This window comes from Oncorhynchus nerka, linkage group LG9a (genome assembly GCF_034236695.1).
Source record: "Oncorhynchus nerka isolate Pitt River linkage group LG9a, Oner_Uvic_2.0, whole genome shotgun sequence".
Taxonomy (NCBI): Eukaryota; Metazoa; Chordata; class Actinopteri; order Salmoniformes; family Salmonidae; genus Oncorhynchus; species Oncorhynchus nerka.
Genome location: NC_088404.1, coordinates 60027245 through 60054396, shown reverse-complemented (window position 1 = coordinate 60054396; position 27152 = coordinate 60027245). Strand labels below are relative to the sequence as shown.

General features: G+C 42.5%; 1 protein-coding gene across 2 annotated transcripts; it reads right to left on the bottom strand.

Annotated features, from left to right (window-relative positions):
- On the bottom strand, positions 1-27152 carry hmg20a (high mobility group 20A). Of its 2 annotated transcripts, none has more exons than XM_029668781.2 (9): positions 27048-27152; positions 10228-10314; positions 9752-9961; positions 6287-6419; positions 5703-5740; positions 3320-3395; positions 2854-3093; positions 2041-2173; positions 1-624 (listed from the first exon to the last, which is right to left on the bottom strand). In XM_029668781.2, exons 2-9 carry the CDS (start codon positions 10288-10290, stop codon positions 621-623), a joined length of 897 nt encoding a protein of 298 aa, XP_029524641.1. In that variant the 5' UTR covers positions 10291-10314; positions 27048-27152; the 3' UTR covers positions 1-620. The 2 variants fall into 2 exon arrangements, with proteins under 2 accessions (XP_029524641.1, XP_029524642.1); XM_029668782.2 differs by having other exon boundaries at positions 2854-3069.

Sequence of the window (27152 nt, the reverse complement as noted above, 5' to 3'; positions counted from 1 at the left end):
TTCTGTAAATGCATTTTATTGAAGACAAACGATTACTTTTCCCACAACTATCAAAAGAAATTTGGACTGGCACAGAATTTTTTAAACAAAAGCTTTTGCTATAGAATACAAACCACCCCTGCTTATGTGTGATGCAACACAAACACAATGTGGCATTTCTCAAATCAGCTAACATTTGAAGAGACTCAAATCTTGACATTAAAAAATATTTGACAAATAAAAAAGAACAGTACACATACAGGTTTAAGTGAATTCAAATGTCAACCAAATACTTCTATAAGCACATCATTACGTTGACAGTGTCAAGTTATTTATGCTTGGAATGGGGCTTGAATGACACATGAAGTTTGGAATCTTACAGTACAAAGTCATTTTTGAACTGACATCTCCAGGACGGCATTTTCTATAAAACGATTAACTACACTGGTAGCGTCAACAGATAAAAAAGAAAAACAAATATTTCCAACACATTTTCACTTCACTAAAGTTAATAAAAGGTGTTTTAAAATCAACGTCTCAGTGGCAATCCTAAACTGGACCAGACAATGAAGTGGTAGGAGGACGTTTGGATTCTCACAATCCCTGTGGCCACAACAGTCAAATAGTCCAGCTGAGTCCAATTACCTACAAAAGAGAAAATAATCACAAAAGATATTAAGAGTTTTTAAATGGGTTTCCTAGCCCCAGGCTGTCATTAACCTATGACTATGGTTCAATTGCGGCTAGCTCAGTCTGGTTTCACTGCAGGCAATGTTGGGGGAAATCCTAAGCTTAGGATCAAAGAGAATATCCCATGATGAAGGTACACTATATATACAAAGGTATGTGGTCATCTCTGTAAATTAGTGTATTCGGTTATTTCATCCACAAACATTGCTGACAGGTGTATAAAATTGAGCACATAGCCATGCAATCTCCATAGACAAACATTGGCAGTAGAATGGCCTTACTGAAGAGCCCAGTGACTTTCAACATGGCACCATCATAGTATGCCACCTTTTCAACAAGTCAGTTCATCAGATTTCTGTCCTGCTACAGCTTCCCCGGTCAACTGTAAGTGCTGTGGAAACGTCTAGGAGCAACAATGGCTCAACCGCAAAGTGGTAGGTAACAAGCTCACAGGACGGGACCGCAGAGTGCTGAAGCGTGTATAAATCGTCTGTTCTCGGTTGCAACACGAGTTCCAAACTTCTTCTGGAAGCAACGTCAGCACATCAACTGTTCGTGAAATAAGCACAAGCTTAAGATCACCATGCGCAATGCCAAGCGTCGGCTGGAGTGGTGTAAAGCTCACCGCCATTGGACTCTGGAACAGTGTAAATGCGTTCTCTGGAGTGATGAATCACGCTTCACCATCGCATTCGATCGGATGAATATAGGTTTGGCAGATGCCAGGTGTTGTTTTTCATGGTTCAGGCTAGGCCCCTTAGTTCCAGTGAAGGGAAATCTTAATACTACAGCATACAATGACATTCTAGACAATTCTGTGCTTCCAACTTTGTGGCAACAGTTTGGGTAAGGCCCTTTCCTGTTTCAGCATGACAATTCCCCCGTGCACAAAGCGAGGTCCATACAGAAATGGTTTGTCGAGATCGGTGTGGAAGAACTTGACTGGCCTGCACAGAGCCCTGACCTCAACCCCATCGAACACCTTTGGGATGAAAAAGAACGCCGACTGCAAGCCATGCCTAATCGCCCAACATCAGTGCCCGACCTCACTAATACTTGTGGAAAATTCCTGCAGCAATGTTCCAACATCTAGTGGAAAGCATTCCCAGAAAGTGGAGGCCATAATATCAACAAAGGGGGGACCTACTCCATATTAATACCCATGATTTTGGAATGAGATGTTCGAAGAGCAGGTGTCCTCATGGTCATGTAGTGTGTATGAAAAAGGAATTAACTAGGATTTATACAGTTCTTTCAAAACAATAGGAAAGAGTGTTAGGTAAACTTCTTTGTGATAACATAATTTCACCATGCAATTAGAAGTAAAATATATATATATATATTTTAAAAAAACTAAAGTTAGGTAGTTACCTGTCCAGCCGGTTGACCACCTCTCTTACGGTGCCGATGAGGTTGTCGTGCTCCTGCGGGTTACTCAGGATGATACCATGGAGCTTTTTCATGTAGGAGTCGATGGTGTCCAGGGTGGGGGTCTCCCCACTAACTGCAGGCGAGAGGGTAGCTTGAGCATGGGAATGTATACAGGCCTATTTAACTACGGTACATCGTAGCAAAACATTTTGCAATGGAAATGGAATACGAGCATTTTCTTTTTGGAAACATTCAGGTAGTCCCTCCATGTTTCAGTCTGTTCAGTGCCTAATGAATATTGCCCTGTTTACAATATCAAGGTGTAGAACCCATAGAACCAAGGAATGGTGGAGGGATGTTAAGGGCTGACCCATGGTTACAAAACGCACAAGAATAAAAACAAGGAGCTTTTACTTGTGTTTCCCTCTGAAGATTATCTATGCAAATTTCACACAGGAGGAAATGTCAAATCAGGCTCCTGGTTATAATCCCTCTAAAATATTGAATAATTTATCAACAAGGAGAACTTGCATAATCACAGAAAATTAGTTCTCAAAAGGTGACAGGAGGCAGAAGTTTTCAAACGGGGCCTCTGCGGTTTTAAGTAGCCGTTGAAGTGAGGGGTGATGGTAATGAACAAAAGATATCCGCTGTTTCCCTGTAGTGATCCCTTAAGACCTTGAGCTGAGGTACTGAAGCGTGTGTGATGGGGACAGTAGGGAGCACCCCGGGCCAATGCAAAATAGACACACATGAATGCAATACAGTTGATGAGTATCTGTGTGGGTGTGTGTGTGTGTGTCTCTGTCTCACCAGGAAGGGCCACAGAGGAGAAGCTGCTGGTCAGGGCCTGGCGCAGGGTCTCCAGGTGCTGCTGGAGCAGCCCGTTGCGTCCCCTCTCCTGCCTCACGTCGCCATCCAGGCGCTCCACGGCGCCGCGCATGCTCTCCACATGCTTCTGCAGTGCCGCGTTGCGTTCCTCATACTCCATGTTGGTCTTGCGCAGCTGACGCATCTCCGCCTCCCGTGCTGTGGGCGAAGACAGACAAATGCCTGGGTCATGAGGAAACAGGTGTTAAGGTATGTGAGGTAGCAGGGAGGGTAAATAGTATCAATAATTACATTGAATCGTCTGTATTTTCAATTGCTATTGTGTTGTTACCTAAAGCAGGGCAGATATTTTGGGAATGAGTACGGGTGCTCTAGTCAACAGCAATTTAGTATTGCGCAGGAAGTTACTGGAGTAAAACAAACATTGCAAAGCAAAAATGCTGTGTACCTTTGCTGTGGTTGAGAAACTCCTCTGTGAAGATGGGAATGTCGAACACAGATCTTTCCTTGCCTTCTGTGTCCTTCTGATGGGGTGGAGAAAAACATTAGTGAGTGGGTGAGAGAGAGATGCTTGTAAAACTGAGTGAACACGTTTGAGAGGGGGAGGAAATGGTTTGAAGCTCTGTTCAACCATATACATCGCACCAACATTTGGTGGCTGCAACGTAAGTTGCTCTGGATAAGAAGCCTGCTAAATAAAATAAAAAGATGTAAAAATCTAACAGTTTAAACACTGTTGCCACCAATCATTTCCCTAAACTAATTTCCCTGAACCACAATAATTTCTCATTGGACTGAACACTAGTGTCTATTGCTAGACTGGCACAGTGGTCCCTTGTAATAAAAGTGATCTTTGCTGTTGTGATGTGGACTAATGAGTGTTGGGCTGTGCTCATTCATCTTGTATGGGCAGTGGGATGGCAGCAGGTGGAGATTGGCCACTCACTGGATAGCGCATTGAAACTCTGGAAAAAGGGGACGCTTAGTTACAACATTTTAGTCATTTAATTACACTATGGAGTTAAACAACCACATACTACAATGCATTAGGAGTGGATTTTTCTTTTAAAAAGTGGGAATAAGATGTAGTGCTAAAATAAGAGCAATAAGTATGAATTGAAAACATTGTCTTGTGTTTGTACCCTACAGTCCTGGATGTTGCTTCACAAGCCTTTACGCCCCACCTAATGAGTATGCTAATCTGGAAGAAATGCTGGTGTCGTTTCAGAACGGCTAATTCCAGCTAAGAAGTTACCTTGGTGTTTGAAAAGGCCATACCCTTCAATTACAGTGCTTAACTCCATAAAAATGAATTACACACTCACCAGAAGCCATGTGCTTGCAGCCCTACATAAATGAGTGTCAAAGCAGGTTTAATCCGGCTTTAGTGCCGCTCCAGTAAGCGCTTAATGTGAAGCGAGAGGGGGCCAGACCCTTGAGAAGTTGGGGTACTTAGGTGAGGATATTGTGCCAAGGCCCTTATAAGAATGCCCAACATACAACAAATCATTAAGTTGTTCATGTGTGATCAATTGTGACTGCAGCATTATGATTTATGCTAATGGAGCGATTACTACAGAACAGACCTTTTCAATCTGCATTTCCATGTTAGTCATTTAGCAGACACCTACAACCCTGGCGTTGCAAGCACCACGCTCTACCGACTGAGCCCTACGGGACCATTTCCATGTTAGTCATTTAGCAGACACCTACAACCCTGGCGTTGCAAGCTCCACGCTCTACCAACTGAGCCACACGGGACCATTTCCATGTTAGTCATTTAGCAGACACCTACAACCCTGGCGTTGCAAGCTCCACGCTCTACCGACTGAGCCACACGGGACCATTTCCATGTGAGTCATTTAGCAGACACCTACAACCCTGGCGTTGCAAGCACCACGCTCTACCAACTGAGCCACACGGGACCATTTCCATGTTAGTCATTTAGCAGACACCTACAACCCTGGCGTTGCAAGCACCACGCTCTACCAACTGAGCCACATGGGACCATTTCCATGTTAGTCATTTAGCAGACACCTACAACCCTAGCGTTGCAAGCACCACGCTCTACCTACTGAGCCACATGGGACCATTTCCATGTTAGTCATTTAGCAGACACCTACAACCCTGGCGTTGCAAGCTCCACGCTCTACCGACTGAGCCACACGGGACCATTTCCATGTTAGTCATTTAGCAGACACCTACAACCCTGGCGTTGCAAGCACCACGCTCTACCGACTGAGCCACATGGGACCATTTCCATGTTAGTCATTTAGCAGACACCTACAACCCTGGCGTTGCAAGCTCCACGCCCTACCGACTGAGCCACACGGGACCATTTCCATGTTAGTCATTTAGCAGACACCTACAACCCTGGCGTTGCAAGCTCCACGCTCTACCGACTGAGCCCTACGGGACCATTTCCATGTTAGTCATTTAGCAGACACCTACAACCCTGGCGTTGCAAGCTACTCGCTCTACCAACTGAGCTACACGGGACCATTTCCATGTTAGTCATTTAGCAGACACCTACAACCCTGGCTTTGCAAGCCACTCGCTCTACCAACTGAGCCACACGGGACCATTTCCATGTTAGTCATTTAGCAGACACCTACAACCCTGGGGTTGCAAGCTCCACGCTCTACCAACTGAGCCCTACGGGACCATTTCCATATTAACCATTCCCTGGTTTGACTAGTGCAACAACCTTGCTGTTTCCAGCCCTCGAGCCAATCGACTGGACCCATTTGGATTTTCTTCAAGACGAGAACTTTTAGCTCTTTGTTTGCTTTAGCGTATAGGAGGGATTGGGTGTGGTAGGGTCAACTCACCTCGTGAAGAGATTCGTTGGCTACCTGGTGCCCGCCATCTGTGAGAAAGGAAAGACAAAATAAATAAATAAAAGGGACAGGAGATGATTCATACTTCCTCTGCGCAGCGTGCCTTTGCTACATCTTGAACTAATTGAGGATGAGTCAAAGAGCCGTGTTAAACTAGTAATGGGAGCCATCCCATCAAATAAATGTATCTGATAACGAGGTTGTATTGTACACCTCCAGTGTTTCCAATGGGATGCTTTTCCTCATCTGTCTTATTTGAAGGCATAACAAAAGAGCAGCTTGCCAATGTATCATATTGAACAGAAAGCACACTTATAAGGCTGAAAGGCTTGTCTGGGCTGTTGAACCTAACTATTTTCCTTCAACACAGCTGATCTGTAGGGAGAAATATGTTTCAAACCCATCTGAGCCTGTGGGGGCAAACATTGTCAAGTTTCAAAGGTGCACAGGCCTTTTTTCTGATGAGTGGTTATAAAGAAAAGGAAGACTGGGATGCAGCCCTTGAGAGGAGCGTTATAGGATCAACCGTTGCATGCCCTAACGAACATGACGCAACTCTTTCGGTGGTGTTTTACCTCCCCGGTGCCTCTTGACCTTCTGTTTCTCCTGCACCTTCCGGGTGAAGTGCTTGTATGCCTCCGTCTTCTGGTACTTCTCCAGGTCACGCATGTAGCGCTCCTTGTCCCTCTCCGCCTCGTCCAGGTAGCGCTGCACACAGAGAAGAGGGAGAGAGAAACAGGATATCAATCATAGCCCCTTAAAACCTTTTTGATTGATTCAAAATTTGAATTAATATTGACAGCTGTAGCTAAATTGCTGTGCTGCAAATAAGCATATGGGGGGGGGATGACAGAGGGTGGTAAAATGTTGGAGCGACTTGTACTCCATAGAGTGGGCACAATGAGAGGAATACCAGTTTCTTCCAGTTAAAGTGATTGTGACACTATCCATCAACTGTGTAACAATCGGCTTGGATCTAAAACCATTCTACATTATTAAAGTTCAAATAAATAATGTGTTCATATGAGAGCAACCAAAGCAAGACAGACAGACAAAATTATATCAAGTGAGCAAAATAAGCATATATTCTCATCAAATGAGTTTCTATCCAAATAAACAATTCACTTTCTTACAAATAGGCACAAAATAAAGGTCCAAATCCCAAATAGAATCCCAACAAAATTCTCAATGTCAATATGGAAGTCCAGAATCCAATCCAAAAATAATCCCAAAGTCAATCAAAAAACTAAAATGAGCAATCCCCCTTCAAAATGCAAAAATATCAGTCACCCAAAAAATACAATCAACAGGATATACCTGACCGGATTGTTGTAGTAGAGGAAAATCTGTCCTGGTGGATATTTCCTTACAATAGATCAATGTTCCTGGCATGTTCCTGGCAAAACCAACAGAATGTATTTGGAGTAACAATCCACAATAATGAGCAAAAAGTATTCTCTTGAATGGTTCATTTAAGGCTGCTTAAGGTCATACAAGGATCATTTTGCTATTTCATTTCAAAATTGAAGACCCCTCAAAGTATATATATATATAAAAACTCCGCAAAAAAAAAAAAAACTTAAAAAGATTCAACAACTGAGACAAACTGAAAAAAGTTCCACAGACATGCGACTAAGAGAAATGGAATAATGTATCCCTGAACAAAGGGGGGATAAATATCAAAAGTAACAGTCAGTATCTGGTGTGGCCACCAGCTGCATTAAGTACTGCAGTGCAGCTCCTCCTCATGGACTGCACCAGATTTGCCAGTTCTTGCTGTGAGATGTTACCCCCCTCTTCCTCCAAGGCACATGCAAGTTCCCGGACATTTCTGGGGGGGAATGGCCCTAGCCCTCACCCTCCGATCCAACAGGTCCCAGACGTGCTCAATGGGATTGAGATCCGTGCTCTTCGCTGGCCATGGCAGAACACTGATATTCCTGTCTTGCAGGAAATCACGTACAGAACGAGCAGTATGGCTGGTGGCATTATCATGCTGCAGGGTCATGTCAGGATGAGCCTGCAGGAAGGGTACCACATGAGGGAGGAGGATGTCTTCCCTCTAACACACAGCATTGAGATTACCTGCAATGACAACAAGCTCAGTCCGATGATGCTGTGACACACCGCCCCAGACAATGACGGACCCTCCACCTCCAAATCGATCCCGCTCCAGAGTACAGGCCTCGATGTAACGCTCATTCCTTAGATGATAAACGCGAATCCCACCATCACCCTTGGTGAGACAAAACCGCGACAAGACCTGCCTTACAATAGGCCTACAAGCCCTCAGTCCAGCCTCTCTCAGCCGCGGACAGTCTGAGCACTGATGGAGGGATTATGCATTCCTGGTGTAACTCAGGCAGTTGTTGTTGCCATCCTGTACCTGTCCAACATGTGAGATGTTCGGATGTACCGATCCTGTGCAGGTGTTGTTACACATGGTCTGCCACTGCGAGGATGATCAGCTGCCCATTCCGTCTCCCTGTAGCGCTGTCTTAGGCGTCTCAGTACGGACACGTCGCGTGCACGAGCGTCGCAAAATACATTTTGAAATCCATGTTATTCAATTATTTCACCCATACTGCTCGCGCGCGCCAACGAGCGTCTGCATTGCCATGGGCTAAAATATAACTCCTTTCTATTTCTGAAGCAGATCACGCTGAAAGTCCTGCCTCTCCCATCTCCTCATTGGTTTATAGAAGCAGGTACCCACATACCATCTCCTCATTGGTTATACCCACGTGGGTGATTGAAAGACTAAATGTTTTGCCGGTCGTCGTGGTAATACTATGAAAGTGTAGATGCCGATCACCATATAAGTTCAAAGATGAAAAAGTCTGGAAGGAGGAGAGATGACTAGAAACGATTCGGTTGGCCGTTTTATGTGTGGATTAATTGTCGGAGTAGAGGACCTAGTGCATTTCAGTTAAAATAACAACTCAATGTTTATATCCCAGGACAAATTAGCCGGCAACAGCAAGCTAGCTAAATAAGACAAATTAGCTAGCAAGTGCAAGCTAACTAGCTAAATTGCCATACATGTTTAATGCTTTTCGACCTGTCCCCATATGAATGTCATTGGTTCAGAGTTTGTTTTAATATTTTAACCTGCGTGTCGTGATCGCGTTTGTGTACAAAATAAATTTATGCACGATGGCGCACGCACACAGCCGGTTTGGGTTCCGTGTAAGGCTGGTTCACGTAGATGAGCAGGGACCCTGGGCATCTTTCTTTTGGTGTTTTTCAGAGTCAGTAGATGGGCCTCTTTAGTGTCATAAGTTTTCATAACTGTGACCTTAATTGCCTACCGTCTGTAAGCTGTTAGTGTCTTAATGACCGTTGCACAGGTGCATGTTCATTAATTGCATGGGAAACGGTGTTTAAACCCTTTACAATGAAGATCTGTGAAGTTATTTGGATTTTTACAAATTATCTTTGAAAGACAGGGTCTTAAAAAATATTTTGATAAATGTGTATTTGGCCTTACTACTATTAGCCCATACAAACTCATTGAATAACAGATTCACTACATGGAACAACAGAGTTTCACCTCCCCCCTCCAAATGTATATTTTTTCATACATGTATTTAACCCCTTATTTTTGGAACTAAACAGTCTCCATATATACTTCCATTCATTGTTTTGGTACCGGGAGACTTTCAGATGAGTCTTGTGAGGCCTGTGGGGGTCCGAGAGAAAAACAACATTTATGTGTTTGTGAGAGTCTCACCTTTCCACAGATGGGTCATATTGTAGACCAAACCGTTTGGACACTACTGACGATTTTGTGAGAATCCCGATTTTCAGGATGTCTCATGGTCTGACAAACACTGCTCTCGCTCAGTCACTATGTGCGACATAGGCGGATGCGGTGGATTGAGACGCATCCAGTGCAAACAAACTGAAACAGTATCTCTAGCATAAACCGACAGATTTTAATTGAGATTTTTTGATTATGCTAATTAGAATTCTGTGGGGGCACAGACATAGACCTTAGGGGTTTAACACTTTCAGGCCTGTGTCGCTGCATGGCTAACCTGCTTGTCTTCCGGCGGCAGCTTGCTCCACTCATTGCCCAGCATCCTGGTGATCTCTGGGAAGGGCACGTCAGGCCGCTCGGCCCTCAGCTGCTCACGCCGGTCGTTCATGAAGCGCACATAGCCCGTCAGCGGTGCCTTGGGGGCGTTGCTGTCCTTCACTGGCTTCTTCCTCTTACGGCCCTTGGTCCAGCTGCTGCGCCTGGGCTTCTGCGGAGAGGGGGTGGGAGATGTGGCAAAACAAACACAGCTAAAGTTAGCACTTATCCTAAATGGTGCTTGCTCTGGAATCCAAAACGTGTATCCTCTGTTGAAACAGTTTGGATTCCAGGTAAGCTAACTCTAGGCAAGGGGTGGTGGCTTTTGTTCCGGCCCTTCTCTAACACACATTGAACGTTTTACAGTCCAGGCTTTTAATCTGGGTCCGGGAAACCAGCCCTGAGTGTGTAATGGTTATTTAAATGACATGGTCTCACCTCCTCTTCATTTCTCTGGCTGCTGTTGTCTGTGTTACCAGGTGAGCCTGTCTGCTCTTCCATCGCCTCAGCCTCCAGGAAACGAGCCTACAGTGGAAACAAACAACATTAGTTCCTATTGTGCATACAGCACCTTATAACAGTGTAAACATTTCTGCTACAAAAAAAGTATAATCTTGCAGACTTTCCTGTAATTCAAATATCCTATCAATGACTCCCAAAACTACCTTCAAAAAGTGAGCAGAAGCGCAATGAGAGCCACGAGCAGAGCCACCGCTTGCGCTTGCTCTGTGGTGCTCATCAGTTATTTCAGGTGGTGTCAGCATAATTGAATTTATTTTGGAGTAGAATGTCCTTTAAAAAAAAAGACAGAAAAAAAAATCTACAAACATAACACTACTGTTGCCATTGCTACTGAACACAATCCTAGGAGAAACACAGTGAAAGCAAAAGCATGAAACAATTACTTGATTGCTGCAGTTTAAATGACCCTTATTGGTCTGGTTTACTAAAGAACTCCAGACAGACCAAGAATGTGTGTCAAGAAAGAAAACTCTACCCAGAGGAAAGTGGAATGAAACATTAGTGCCCTCTACTGCAAGGGAAATCACAGTACACACATACAGGTAACTGCCAATATAAAGGAAAAACTTAAGTAAATGAGGGATACAAAGTATATTGAAGGCAGGTGCTTACACACAGGTGTGGTTTCTGAGTTAATTAAGCACCATGCTTAGGGTCATCTATAAAAATGCCCAGTTACCCATTATTTTGGCTACCGTGGATAGAAGAGATCACTGTAGTTGTTTCCATTAACTTGTCCAGTCATTTTGTGTCAACATTTAGAAAAGTTTGCATAGAAAATAGATGCAGCATTTGCCTGCAAGAGTGCGTTTCGATTGAACTATCGTGTCCATAAACAGCTGGACGTAATGACGTCAGACCTAAAAAAACGAAACAAAAAAAACACTTTTTTTCTCTAAAACCTAGTGTAGAATAAAAATGTAGTGGTTGAAGTGTTTCGATTACCCATTTAGACAAATTGCACATTATTAAAATCCAAATCAAATTTATTTGTCACATACACACGGTTAGCAGGTGTTAATGCAAGGGTTAGCGAAATGCTTGTGCTTCTAGTTCCGACAATGCAGTAATAACCAACGAGTAATCTAACAATTTCACAACAACTAGCTTATACACACACAAGTGTAAAGGAATGAATACGAATACGTACATAAAAATATATGAATATATGAAGAATGCAATAATTAACTATATTATCTGCCCTATTCTAATAATTATCATGTTCCAACGTATCGCCACGGTCTGTGCCTTTGTGAAACTTACACTCCTGTAGATCTGAAATAATTGTGGTGAAACTTGCCAGCCAGCCAACCACAAAAGCAAAGTGAAGCAATTCAGGCATTCTTGAAAGTCAGGACAATCCTTGTCCTGCAAAGAAAATGTTAATAGTTGAAAAAACAGATTTTGTACCTTGAAATTATTCAGCAATCATAATTTATTCAAAAAACAGTTTCCATCATAATTTGTCACATTTAAGGAAGTTTGACAAAAGTGCCTGTGACAGCCATTTCCACCACCATCAACAAAACACCAAATGATGGAATTTATTCTAGAATATTGGTGTCACATCCCTCCAATAGAGCTCCAGATACTTGTAGAATCTATGCCAAGGTTCATTGTAGCTATTTTTAAAATATAACCTTTATTTAACCAGGCAAGTCAGTTAAGAACAAATTCTTATTTACAATGACAGCCTACCCCGACCAACGCTGGGCCAATTCTGCGCCGCCCTATGGGACTCCCAATCACGGCCGATGTGATGCAGCATGGATTTGAACCAGAGACTACAGTGACGCCTCTTGCACTGAGATGCAGCATCTTAGACCACTGCGCCACTCGGGAGCCCAATTCCCTTTTATGACACTTTATGTTGGTGTTTTCTTTATTTTTGCAGTTAACTGTAGAATTCAAATGTTTTTCAATGCATCCTTCCTTCATCAAGGTGATTTACTTGTATGTTCCTATATAAGACAGGTAAAAGCAATATGGTGGAGAATCATTGCTCCACCTGAATGAGCTCTCACAGAAGAAAGTTCATTATTTTGGCTCAGGCTGTAGCCTATAACAGGAAGTTAGCGAAACTGGAAATAGAGGTGACGATTCCTTCCTTTGCTCTTTGATAGTGAAACACTGACATTGAGTCCCAGTTGAGTCAGTGTCAACGTTTGCTATGCCATGTTTGCTGTCTGGATGCTGAATGCCGTAATGTCATGCCCATATCGTTTAACACTTGACTCTCACTCCAATCGTTTGGACTGTTCTACAAAAAGAAATGAGCACATTAGATAACCACTTCAGCCTAGACCATTAAACACAAATTGAGAGAAACGTAGGAATGTAATGATTCACCAATTCGCATCGGTTCCCGATTCAAGATGTGACTGCATCGGTCCGCGGACTCCAAACCGATCCAAATGTAGCATGCATCGGTCAGAAAATCAATTCAAACAATACGAATCACCGATTCAAAAATTACATTTGCTCATATTACTTTATTTCTAACTTCCAGAAATACCTAATATTTTGTGACAACTGATGTGTTCTCTCCTTCAGTGTGGAACTAAGCATCACATCTCCAAGATGGCATAGCAGTCAGACGTCTTTTGTCCTCGTCTTGTCGTGTCCCGTATATTTACAACTTTCTTCGCATACCTTTTTATATATATTTTTTTATTTTCCATAAACTCATCTTCAAAATACTCTCCTGCAACCCACCTCACCAATTTATATATATAAAAAAAATATATTATTTACCTCAAATCTGTAATCCTCCATAGAAACTAGCCAGAAGCTAAGCTAATCCAGAAGATAGCCAGAAGCTAATCAGAAGCTAGTTAGCTTCTTTACTGGCTAATCGTTAGTATTCAGATAACCACGGTTTGTGGTCATCAGCTATCCTTTAACTCGAAAATCTATCGCCAGTTTTGTACGGCACGGCTCGGACCGGAACATGCCGGACCTATTTTTCTCTCCATGGCCCCGGATTTCAACCGCTAACTCTGGACATTTATACCTAGATCTCGCAGCTAGCTAGCTAGCTGCTATATCCGTGTGACTATCGGCTTACATTGATTCCGGAGCAAACATCAATTATTCCGGAGCTAGCCAGCTGAAGAGTTCCATCAGTCACTCCTGGGTTACAATCACCTATCCGGACCCGTTTTACTGCCAACGCGGAGCCCCACCGGGCCTTCACAACTGGACTACCGACATTTTCTGCCCGAGGGAGTTATCCGGCTGGCTCCTCCGTCGCAACGTTACCTGAATGCCCATCTGCGGTCCGCTAATCGTTAGCTGTCTTATCGGCTGCTATCTGAATAGACCTAATCGGACAATTTTTTTTCTTTTTTTTCTTGGGCCTCTATAACTACCGTAATTGCTGGACTATTAAGCGCACCCGAATATAAACCGCACCCACTGAATTATTAAAAAATATGTATTTTGTACATAAATAAGCCGCACATGTCTATAAGCCGCAGGTGCCTACCGGTAAATTGAAACAAATGAACTTTACACAGCCTTTAAACGAAACACGGCTTGTAATTAAAATAAATAGGCTTTAATGAAACACGGCTTGTAACAAAAATTAAACAGTAGCCTACCAGTAAAGTCATTGGTCACTATCTTCCTCCTCCTGTGCACTGAAACCACTGAAGTCATCTCCTTCGGTGTCGGAGTTGAATAGCCTCAGAATTGCTTCATCCGATGTTGGATCGTTTTCATTGTGGCTCTCGTCACTTTCATCCGGAGACAAATACCCCGCTGAGCTCATGCTGCCCCTTCAACACGCAGCAGTCCAGCCTTTCAAAACCCGTTGATGATAGTGGATTTTTTGCTCCACGCTTGTCAGGACCCACTGGCAGACTTGACCATAAGTTGCTCTTCGCATGCGGCCCGTTTTAGTGAAGGATTTCTCCCCACTTGTCATCCAAGCCTCCCACTGAACACGGAGCGCCACCTTAAATGCACGATTTACACTGATGTCGAGAGGCTGCAAATACTTTGGGCCATCTGCTTTTCTTCCCTCTGAAAGGTTTGTTGTCTTTTTGCACTGAGTCAGTTCCTCACGCTGCTGTTTACAAAGTCTTATAATCGACTCATTAAGGCCAAGCTCCCATGCAGCAGGTCTATTTCCTCGATCGCCTTCAACTTGAAAGCTGCATCATATGCATTTCTCCGTGTCTTTGCCATGATGAGGGTGACAAAATTACTACCAAATCAAATCAAATCAAATACGGTAATCAGAATGATGGGAAGTTTGAGCGCGCTCGATTTACGTCACATTTATGTGACGGTGCTCAGTTTTTTGGCGGCATTAATCTTGTGAAAGCGGGAAAAATTCATAAATTAGCCGCGTCATTGTATAAACCGCGAGGTTCAAAGTGTGGGAATAAAGTAGCGGCTTATAGTCCGGAAATTACGGTATATCTATTGTTTATTTTGCGAATTGGATTGATCCCCTCTACCACACGGAACCCCACTAATCCTACCGACGGAAACGCACGAGGTGGCTAAAAACAGACCTCCATCCTATGCTAGCTTGCTACCGATGGCCCGGCTAGCTGTCTGAATCGCCGTGACCCCAACCAACCTCACTACTCACTGGACCCTTTTGATCACTCGACTAAGCATGCCTCTCTTTAATGTCAATATGCCTTGTCCATTGCTGTTCTGGTTAGTGTTTATTGGCTTGTTTCACTGTAAAGCCTCTAGTCCTGCTCACTATACCTTATCCAACCTATTAGTTCCACCACCCACACATGCGGTGACATCTCCTAGTTTCAATTATGTTTCTAGAGACAATATCTCTCTCATCATCACTCAATACCTCGGTTTACCTCCACTGTATTCACATCCTACCATACCTTTGTCTGTACATTATACCTTGAAGCTATTTTATCGCCCCCAGAAACCCCCTTTTACACTCTGTTCCAGACGTTCTAGACGACCAATTCTTATTGCTTTTAGCCGTACCCTTATCCTACTCCTCCTCTGTTCCTCTGGCGATGTAGAGGTGAATCCAGGCTCTGCAGTGCCTAGCTCCACTCCTATTCCCCAGGCGCTCTCTTTTGATGACTTCTGTAACCGTAATAGCCTTGGTTTCATGCATGTTAACATTAGAAGCCTCCTCCCTAAGTTTGTTTTATTCACTGCTTTAGCACACTCTGCCAACCCGGATGTTCTAGCTGTGTCTGAATCCTGGCTTAGGAAGACCACCAAAAATTCTGAAATTTTCATCCCAAACTACAATATTTTTAGACAAGATAGAACTGCTGCAATCTACTGCAAAGATAGCCTGCAGAGTTCTGTCCTACTATCCAGGTCTGTACCCAAACAATTTGAACTTCTACTTTTAAAAACCAACCTCTCTACAAACAAGTCTCTCACCGTTGCAGCATGCTATAGACCACCCTCTGCCCCCAGCTGTGCTCTGGACACCATATGTGAACTGATTGCCCCCCATCGATCTTCAGAGCTCGTGCTGCTAGGCGACCTAAACTGGAACATGCTTAACACCCCAGCCATCCAACAATCTAAGCTTGATGCCCTCAATCTCACACAAATTATCAATGAACCTACCAGGTACCTCCCAAAAGCCTTAAACACAAGCACCCTCATAGATATCATCCTAACCAACTTGCCCTCTAAATACACCTCTGCTGTCTTCAAACAAAATCTCAGTGATCACTGCCTCATTGCCTGCATCCGTAATGGGTCAGCGGTCAAATGACCTCCACTCATCACTGTCAAAGGCTCCCTGAAACACTTCAGCGAGCAGGCCTTTCTAATCGACCTGGCCTGGGGTATCCTGGAAGGATATTGATCTCATCCCGTCAGTAGAGGATGCCTGTTTTTTTTTTTTAAATGCCTTCCTAACCATCTTAAATAAGCATGCCCCATTCAAGAAATTTAGAACCAGGAACAGATATAGCCCTTGGTTCTCCCCAGACCTGACTGCCCTTAACCAACACAAAAACATCCTATGGCGTTCCGCATTAGCATCGAACAGTCCCCGTGATATGCAGCTGTTCAGGGAAGCTAGAAACCATTATACACAGGCAGTTGGAAAAGCCAAGGCTAGCTTTTTCAAGCAGAAATTTGCTTCCTGCAACACTAACTCAAAAAAGTTCTGGGACACTGTAAAGTCCATGGAGAATAAGACCTCCTCCCAGCTGCCCACTGCACTGAAGATAGGAAACACTGTCACCACTGATAAATCCACTATAATTAAGAATTTCAATAAGCATTTTTCTACGGCTGGCCATGCTTTCCACCTGGCTACCCCTACCCGGTCAACAGCACTGCAGCCCCCACAGCAACTCGCCCAAGCCTTCCCCATTTCTCCTTCTCCCAAATCCAGTCAGCTGATGTTCTGAAAGAGCTGCACAATCTGGACCCTTTCTTTCTAAAAATTATCTGCCGAAATTGTTGCCACACCTATTACTAGCCTGTTCAACCTCTCTTTTGTGTCGTCTGAGATTCTCAAATATTGGAAAGCAGCTGTGGTCATCCCCCTCTTCAAAGGGGGGGACACTCTTAGACCCAAACTGCTACAGACCTATATCTATCCTACCCTGCCTTTCTAAGGTCTACGAAAGCCAAGTCAACAAACAGATTACCGACCATTTCGAATCTCACCATACCTTCTCTGCTATGCAATCTGGTTTCAGAGCTGGTCATGGGTGCACCTCAGCCACGCTCAAGGTCCTAAACGATATCTTAACCGCCATCAATAAGAAACATTACTCTGCAGCCGTATTCATTGATCTGGCCAAGGCTTTCGACTCTGTGAATCACCACATCCTCATCGGTAGACTCGACAGCCTTGGTTTCTCAAATGATTGCCTCGCCTGGTTCACCAACTACTTCTCTGATAGAGTTCAGTGTGTCAAATCGGAGGGTCTGCTGTCCGGATCTCTGGCAGTCTCTATGGGGGTGCCACAGGGTTCAATTCTTGGACCGACTCTCTTCTCTGTATACATCAATGATGTTGCTCTTGCTGCCGGTGAGTCTCTGATCCACCTCTACGCAGACGACACCATTCTGTATACTTCTGGCCCTTCTTTGGACACTGTGTTAACAACCCTCCATGCAAGCTTAAATGCCATACAACTCTCCTTCCGTGGCCTCCAACTGCTCTTAAATACAAGTAAAACTAAATGCATGCTCTTCAACCGATCGCTGCATGCACCTGCCCGCCAGTCCAACATCACTACTCTGGACGGCTGACTTAGAATACGTGGACAACTACAAATACCTAGGTGTCTGGTTAGATGGTAAACTCTCCTTCCAGACCCACATTAAACATCTCCAATCCAAAGTTAAATCTAGAATTGGCTTCCTATTTCGCAACAAAGCATCCTTCACTCATGCTGCCAAACATACCCTTGTAAAACTGACCATTCTACCAATCCTTGACTTCGGCGATGTTATTTACAAAATCGCCTCCAATACCCTACTCAACAAATTGGATGCAGTCTATCACAGTGCAATCCGTTTTGTTACCAAAGCCCCATATACTACCCACCATTGCAACCTGTACGCTCTCGTTGGCTGGCCCTCGCTTCATACTCGTCGCCAAACCCACTGGCTCCATGTCATCTACAAGACCCTGCTAGGTAAAGTCCCCCCTTATCTCAGCTCGCTGGTCACCATAGCATCACCCACCTGTAGCATGGGCTCCAGCAGGTATATCTCTCTGGTCACCCCCAAAACCAATTCTTTCTTTGGCCGCCTCTCCTTCCAGTTCTCTGCTGCCAATGACTCAAACGAACTACAAAAAAGCACCATGTGCAAAACTGATAGAGACATACCCCAAGCGACTTACAGCTGTAATCGCAGCAAAAGGTGGCGCTACAAAGTATTAACTTAAGGGGGCTGAATAATTTCGCACGCCCAATTTTTCAGTTTTTGATTTGTTAAAAAAGTTTGAAATATCCAATAAATGTCGTTCCACTTCATGATTGTGTCCCACTTGTTGTTGATTCTTCACAAAAAAGTACAGTTTTATATCTTTATGTTTGAAGCCTGAAATGTGGCAAAAGGTCGCAAAGTTCAAGGGGGCCGAATACTTTCGCAAGGCACCGTACCTGGTTAAATAAAGGTGAAATAAAATTTTAAAAATTAATGTAACTGTGTTGACAGTCATTGATCTACAAGTAATTTTGCATTCTGAACAACCCCAGTCAATATCAGTAGCCTGGCCAAACTGAGCACTGTGCCCAGCTTCACATGCTGACCAACACAAGGTAGGCAGCCTGTTCCGGATCTTTCACATCTGTGTGGCACCTTCAGCAGTCAAATGCTAAAATGGCTTGATGGATATTAGGCTTTCTTAGTTGAGTGACAACCTATGTCATTTGCTAGGTTATTTTTTATCTATGCGCTGTTGAAAATGTTTTACCGGAATAAAAGTAAGCAATCGGAGACAACTCATCTGGCTATAGCCTTCCTGGTGAACAGGGCTTACAATATATTTAATTTTAGATTGTTCAGGTTTGGCATCTACAATAGTTTTGCTTTAACAATCAGTATACACCGATTGTACAAAACATTAGGCACACCTGCTCTTTCAATGACATGGACTGACCAAGTGAACGCTATGATCCCTTAAAGATGTCACCTGTTAAAAACAGTTCAAATCAGTGTAGATGATGGGGAGGAGACATGTTAAAGAGAGATTTTTGAATGGGCTAGACAAAAGATTTAAGTGCATTTGAAAGGGGTATGGTAGTAGGTGCAGGCACACCGGTTTGAGTGTGTCAAGAACTGCAACGCTGCTGGGTTTTTCATCATTTCATAACGAGGAATCACTTACGAGGCGCACTGCATGGACGAAGCGGGAGCAGAAACGAAGCTCACTTCCAACCATTTGATTTTGAGGTGAAATCTAAAGTTGTGCTATATATTCATTGGCTATGTCATAGCTAATTTGTAAACGATAGATACATTACATTATAAGTTACTGGCTGTGTCCGAATACCCATACTAGTGTCCAACATACTTAATGTGAACCTAAATTATGTAAAGAAAGCAATCCAATGTTATTTGTTGCCTAGATTTTACTGCAAATGACACTCAAGTCTTGAGAAAAAAATGACACTAATATTACAGTTACCATGACAGCCTTTATAATAAAACACACACATCTATTGCACTTGGGAAAAAAATACTCTTAAAGGAGAAACAGAATAAAACAAACATGCATTCTATTATAGTGGCCAGTATAGACATTGATTAAGTTCCCGATGGCTACATGTGTGCAAAAATAACGTTCATTGAGTAAAAAAGAAAAGAAAGTATCATCCCCCCACTCACACGTGTTACTGTCAAGTTCAACACAACAAAAACAATATATTTGGCCTACACTGCACATTATTACATTGTACACTTTCTGCCTGTGGACATCTGTTCTACAATGTGCCAGCAGCAGTGAGAAAGAGGGAAAGTGTGTGGTGTTCCTTTCACCTCTATAACCAGGCCCAGCTCCAGCTACACTTGATCCCTGAATCCACTTGTTAACAAGCAACGCCTCATTTTTCACCTAATTCTGAAAATTAACCACATACTGTAGACGGAAAACATTAGTTAACAGATAGTGGTTAATTTGTCAGCTAGTTAACATTTCACACATATTGCCAGGGTCCAGTAAGCAACTAATGCGTCATAACTTGAGGAACGACAAGGAGTCGTATACCAGTTAATACTATAGCGATTTTGGTTATGTTTTTAAAGTTAGCTCATCTGGTGTAACGTTAGCTAGCTAACATTAGCTGTCTGACTTTATTAGCAAGCAAATTTTCACACCATAAACTCAATTATTTGATCAGATATGTTGGCTAATGTTGCTCAACATTTCTCTGGCTAGATAAAGGAGAATTCGATCCAGCTACCAAGATACTTAACAATGCTAATAATATTTGTGCCACCATACAGTCTCCCTCACCTAAAACTTTCCAAATGCCAGTTGTTTTTCGGTTACAGCTCATGAAGTAGGCTTCATAACATTCTCAACCCCGTCTCAGTCGTCAGGCTTCTCACCTACGGAACCCAAACCGGCTTCGCGCGTGCGCCATCGTGCATAAATGTATTTTGTCCCCCCACACCAAACGTGATCACGACACGCAGGTTAAAATATCAAAAACTCTGAACCAATTATATTAATTTGGGGACAGGTCGAAAAGCATTAAACATGTATGGCAATTTAGCTAGTTAGCTTGCACTTGCTAGCTAATTTGTCCTGGGATATAAACATTGAGTTGTTATTTTACCCGAAATGCACTAGGTCCTCTACTCCGACAATTAATTCACACATAAAACGGCCAACCAAATCGTTTCTAAATATCTCTCCTCCTTCCAGGCTTTTTCATCTTTGAACTTATATTGTGATTGGCATCTAAACTTTCATAGTATTACCACGACTACCGGCAAAACAGTTCGTCTTTCAATCTCCCACGTGGGTATAACCAATGAGGAGATGGTACGTGGGTACCTGCTTCTATAAACCAATGAGGAGATGGGAGAGGCAGGACTTTCAGCTCAATCTGCATCAGAAATAGGAATTACTTCTATTTTAGCCCTCTGCGACGCAGACGCTCATTGATGCGCAATAATTGAATCTACTGACTTAATGGAGTGCAAACTAGTTTAGGATGCACTTGCTTTCTCTAATATCCTCGCCAAGAGATGTATAGTTCTTGAGTGGTAAAACGTCCACCCTCCATTGCACGGTCGATATGTTGTACTTTAAAAATGATGCATTTCATTCCACATGGGGAACCTTTATAGACCTTCTAGAAGGGCCAGACCTTCTGTTCTTTATTTGATATACATCCATTGTGTGTGGATGGCTTGATCCTGCTAATAAAATCTGTTACCATACCTGTCCGTATACCTCTGTTGTGCTTCTAGGTCTTGGTGCCCTCGGCACCCATCAATACTTTCATTGGGGTTGGGTGGAGGTCGGGGGACCCCTTTGGGTTCCCAGGGCCAGAGTTTTAAAGCAACCCAACAATGTAAAAATGTGCTCGTCCTTGAATGTACACTGAACAAAAATATAAACGCAACATGTAAAGTGTTGGGCCCATGTTTCATGAGCTGAAATAAAAGATCACAGAAATTGTACTTATTTCTCTCAAATTCTGAGCACAAATGTTTGCATCCCTTTGCCAAGATTATCCATTCACATCCATTCATGCTGATTAAGCAGCATGATCATTACACAGGTGCACCTTGTGCTTGAGACAATAAAAAGCCACTAAAATGTACAGTTCTCACACAACACAATGCCAGATGTCTCAAGTTGAGGGAGCATGCAATTGGCATGCTGACTGCAGGAATGTCCACCCGAGTTGTTGCCAGATAATTGAATGTTCATTTCTCTACCATAAGCCATCTCCCAACTTTGTTTTAGAGAATTTGCCAGTATGTCCAACCGGCCTCACAACCGCAAACCACGTGTATGACATAATGTGCGCGAGCGGTTTGCTGATGTCAATGGCAGGCTATGGCCACAATTGCATTTTATCGATGGCAACTTGAATGCACAATTAATCTGCTGCAATCACTTAATGCTTCAGCATGATAAGACACAGCCCCATGTGACAAGGATCTGTACACAATTCCTGGAAGCTGAAAATGTCCCAGTTCTTCCATGGCCTGCACAGTCACCAGACATGTCACCCATTGAACATGTTTGGGATGCTCTGGATCGACATGTATGACAGCGTGTTCCAGTTCCCGCCAATATCCAGCAACTTCGCACAACAATTGAAGAGGAGTGGGACAACATTCCGCAGGTCACAATCAACAGCCTGATCAACTATGTACGAAGGACTTGTGTTGCGCTGAATGAGGCAAATGGTGGTCACACAGATACTGACTGGTTTTCTGATCAACACCCATACCTTTTTTTTGAAGGATGCACATCTGTATTCCCAGTCATGCGAAATCCATAGATTAGGGCCTAATGTATTCATTTCAATTGACTGATTTCCTTATATGAACTGTAACTCAAAATCTTTGAAATTGATGTTGCATTTATATTTTTGTTCAGTATATATTTTGTAATGGTGGATGTTGATTTCGGGAGGTTACCTTCACGGAAAATGGAACAAACAACTTTTTCTCTTAGTTAACTTCAACGAATCACGACCCGCCATAGGATATCAACAGTGACAACAGTTGGCTGCTATTTACAGTGCATTCAGAAAGTATTCCTACTCCTACATTTTGTTTTTACAGCCAGAATTCAAAATGGACTAAATATGTTTTTTCCTCACCCGTCTACACACAATGCCCCATGACGACAAAGTGAAAACATGTCTAGATTTTTTTGTGCAAGTTGATTGAAAATTAAATACAGAAAATCTAATTTACATAATTATTCACACACCAGAGTCAATACTTTGTAGAAGCACCTTTGGCAGCGATTACAGCTGTGAGTCTTTCTGGGTGAGTCTAAGACCTTTCCACAACTGGATTGTGCAACATTTGCTCATTATATTTTTCAAAATTCTTCAAGCTCGGTCAAACTTGGTTGTTGATCATTGTTAGAGAACCATTTTCAAGTCTTGCTATAGATTTAAGATGATTTGTTAAGTCAAAACGGTAACTCAGCCACTCAGGAACATTCACTGACTTCTTGGTAAGCAACTCCAGTGTATATTTGGCCTTGTGTTTTCGGTTATTGTCCTGCTGAAAGGTGAATTAATCTCCCAGTGTCTCGTGGAAAGCAGATTGGTTTTCCTCTAGGATTTTGCCTGTGCTTAGCTACATTCCATACATTGTTTTATCCTGAAAAATGACCCAGTCCTTAATGATTACAAGCATACCCATAACATGATGCAGCCACCACTATGCTTCAACATATGGAGAGTGGTAGTCAGTAATGTGTTGGATTGGATTTGCTCCAAACATAAACACTTTATTCAAGACAAGAAATGTATTGCTTTGCCACATTTTTTGCCATTTTACTTTCGTGCCTTGTTGCAAACAGGAAGCATGTTTTGGAATAGTTTTATTCTTTACAGGCTTACTTTTCACTCTGTCAATTAGGTTAGTGTTGTGGAGTAACTACAATGTTGTTGATCAATCCTCAGTTTTCTTCTATCACAGCCATTAAACTCTAAATGTTTGAAAGTCACTATTGGGCTCATGGTGAAACCCTTGAGCGGTTTCCTTCCTCTCTGTCAACTGAGTTAGGAAGGATGCCTGTATCTTTGTAGTGACTGGGTGTATTGATACACCATCCAAAGTGTAATTAATAACTTTACCATGCTCAACAGGATATTCAATGTCCGCTTATATTTATTTCCCATCTACCGATAGGTGTCCTTCTTTGCGAGGCATTGGAAAACCTCCCTCGTCTTTGTGGTTGAAATTCACTGCTCGACTGAGGGAACTTACATAATTTTCTGTGTGGGGTACAGAGAGGAGTTATGCACATTTTGACTCCTGAACTTATTTAGGCTTGCCATAACAAAGGGGTTGAATACTTATGGACTCAAGACATTTCAGTATATTTTTTAAAATTAATTTGTAAAAGTGGAATTGTTTTAGACATTTTAACTTTTTAGATTTTTTATTCTGGCTGTAACAACAAAATGTGGAAAATGTCAAGGGGTGTGAATACTTTCTGAAGCCACTGTTTGATAGTTTGACTTTCAAATCCATGTATTGGTGTGTGGTCAGCGACCTTCATAGAGAAACCGCCCCGAATTATCCGTTCCATTTGAGAAAGAAATTGATTCCTGCGTTCTAAGTCCTGCGACCCTCAGCGCTAATGACAAAATCAACAGTACAAAACCAAATATATTGATCTGTTTTAAAAGGGATATTCATGCTTTTAGCATTTTAGACCTAATTTCCCACTTACTTTTAGTGTTAAAGCATCCTCAAGACAGTTGTTTTGGAATGATCCATTGCTGAGATTTCTTTGGCTGGCTTAGTTGCTTGCACGAGCCATATAGTGGTAGTGCCCAGACTCACCCAAATACACGCTTCAAAACGTTTTATGTTTTTGGGGGGCCTGTCGAAAAATGCGATTTGTTTCTTTCTGCTAACATTCGCAATTATGATTTTGAAGAAAACGGACTAGCTACTTCAGCTGAAGTATGTTGTTCTGCTCACGTGAGCAACAAGACTGACACTCCGGAGTAGGTGTCATCTCTCGCTTGTCAACGGATCGCGTGGCTATACATACAGAAATATGAATAAGGCAAACGAGCCTCATTTCACTAGCTATAATAGGGATAAGGATACAGATCGCCTAGATGTCGAAGAAGGTACATAGGTAGATGGATTGCTAAAGTAGTAGTGTATAACATGTTTATATGTTCATTTACTCATTCAAAAGTGTATTTTTCTATTAGTTGTATGTATGAGTGTTTACTTTTATTACCTTCATTACAAATTGATTGTCTACAACACATACTTGCAGTGTTGTCTTTATTTGGGAACATGTTTGTGTGTCATAAAAACAAGCTTTATTTGGGAACATGTTGAAGAACAAGTAACGGTTGTTCACATACTCATAGGCAGTTATACACCTTATACTTACATGGTTATAGCCATAGATGTGTAATAAAACTTGGTATCATTACGTGTTCAGTCTTTATACATTCTTGAGAATCAAGTGGTTCAGAGAACCCGATGTGTGTCCTCAGACTGCTTAAATCCAACTCCTGAAGGTGAAGGATACTTTCTACAGATTGCCTCAGCGACGCAGGACAGCTTTACTCGTCCGTTACCTTTTCCAGGCTTCTCCCTTGAGTGCCCATTCCATCACAATATTGACTATGGAATGGGAAAAGATCAATATGGGATCATTATAGGACCCATAATATATTGAAATGTATCTCTATACTGTACATGATTGATAACTTCAATTTAAAATGTTAACTTACTATATGGACAGCTGCCTCTTTGGTCCTGCTGGATGTGGTCCCTGTTTCCCCAGTTGATCTTAGGAACAACCTTTCAATGACTCCTGGGTTGATACGGGCTGGGAAATATGTATGATCTGTCACACAGACTTGTGCTGTTCCCGACACCATAAGTGTCTTTGTGTCAATGTGACTCTCTTTCTGGGTGCTATTGCTGGTCTGCCAGATCACTTGTTGCCATTTCCCCCAGTGCTGTCTCGGCTTCTATCTGTCAATGCTCTTCGTCAGCATATTCTGGCTCATATAAATTATGGTTCTGCAAAGTATGCATCCTCTTCAGGCTCGCCGCTGTCTGACTTAGACATGCTTTGATTTAATCATTTTGGATGGTGTAGCGCTTGAAAGCCATGTCTGCCCTGCGCCAACCTCAAAACCAGGCTCGTGGAATTTGAAGGTGTGGCCAAGCGAGACTAACAGTGTGCGGATGTAGTAGTGACGTAGAAATGAGTTGTAAGACAAGTGCAAAACAGGAACTAAAAAGTCGGGAGTTATACACATTTATGCTCGTAATAGTGGAAACAATCAGGTATTTTGATATTGATGTGGGTATAGCCCACAAAGACATGAGTTGGCTGTAGAGTTTCTTGTGGGACGTTTTGAAGCACATTTTTTGGGGTGAGTCTGGCCACTACCACCATATGCAAGCAACTAAGCCAGCCAAAGAAATCTCAGGAATGGAAGTCTGACCAAATCAACTGTCTGGATGCTGCTTCAACACTGAAAGTCAGTGGAAAATTAGGTCTAAAATGCAAAAAAATGAAATGTCCCTTTAAGCAATTGATTTTGTCATCATGTTGACTATAAACTTGTTTACTAACATCACCAATCTGAGGTAAAAAGGATGTGTAATTCCTCCCAATTTGATGTGTTCAAGCATCAGCTTGTGTTATAGTAACATACCGTCCACATCATGGTAAGTAGAATAATATACATTGCCATATCTTCATTTAGGACGACAGTAAATAAAGCAAAACCACAGATATTGTAAATAATCACATTTTTCTCACTAGTTGAACCATTTAGAGATTTTAAAAAATGCTCCTAAGCACAATTTAACCAGGCAGTTCCCAAACTGTTTGCAGGTTTAAAGTTTATTTCCTGCAATTCCACACCTTTTGCCATGGGGTGCAACATTGTTTTCACCATTAAAGCAACTTTTCATGCAATTCTATACATTTTGCAAAGTCTAATGTGCATTCATGTGATATTTGAGTGACAAAATGTACAATAATATCTATTGGCTGACATGGGCTAGTTGATCTGGACATTTCTGACAAGTTATAAGGTATGCAATGACTAACATTCACTACCCAATTTCGAAATTGCACCTTGTGCATTTCACCATTACAAGTTTCAAGAGTAAGTTTAAAGCAGGACTGAGTTTATTGGAGTTTTTTGCTGTAACCACTGGTCTAGACTAGATCGTCCATAGGGTCTGTGCAGCAGGCTGAACGTTTGAGGTCTCTGGTAAGTAATGGTCTGACTAGACAATATGTTTAATAGCTTGCCAAGCACTAGCTAGCTGACTAGTCTCTGGACTGCAAGGCAGGTAGCTAGGTAACTATACTTTACTAGTTATATATTTTATCTTATCTGACTTACCACAGCTGAAGTTCCTTCTGGGAAGATATAACGTTACATGTCCTAATTCTATTTTAACGTTAGCTAGCATGCATCTTAGCTAGCTCGCTACTTAGCTGGTTAAAAGGGTTTTGGTTTTTCCGACAATAGTGAAACAGGTCTGTGTTTTTCACTTTATTTAATCATTTGTTCACAATGGAGTACACTAACCTGTAACTTATTCTTTTTGGTTAAAAATCCAGAAATTAGCTGGCGATGGGGATCTCAGAATCAAAACAATGCAGAAGTCCTCTCTGGAAGTGGAATAACGTCACT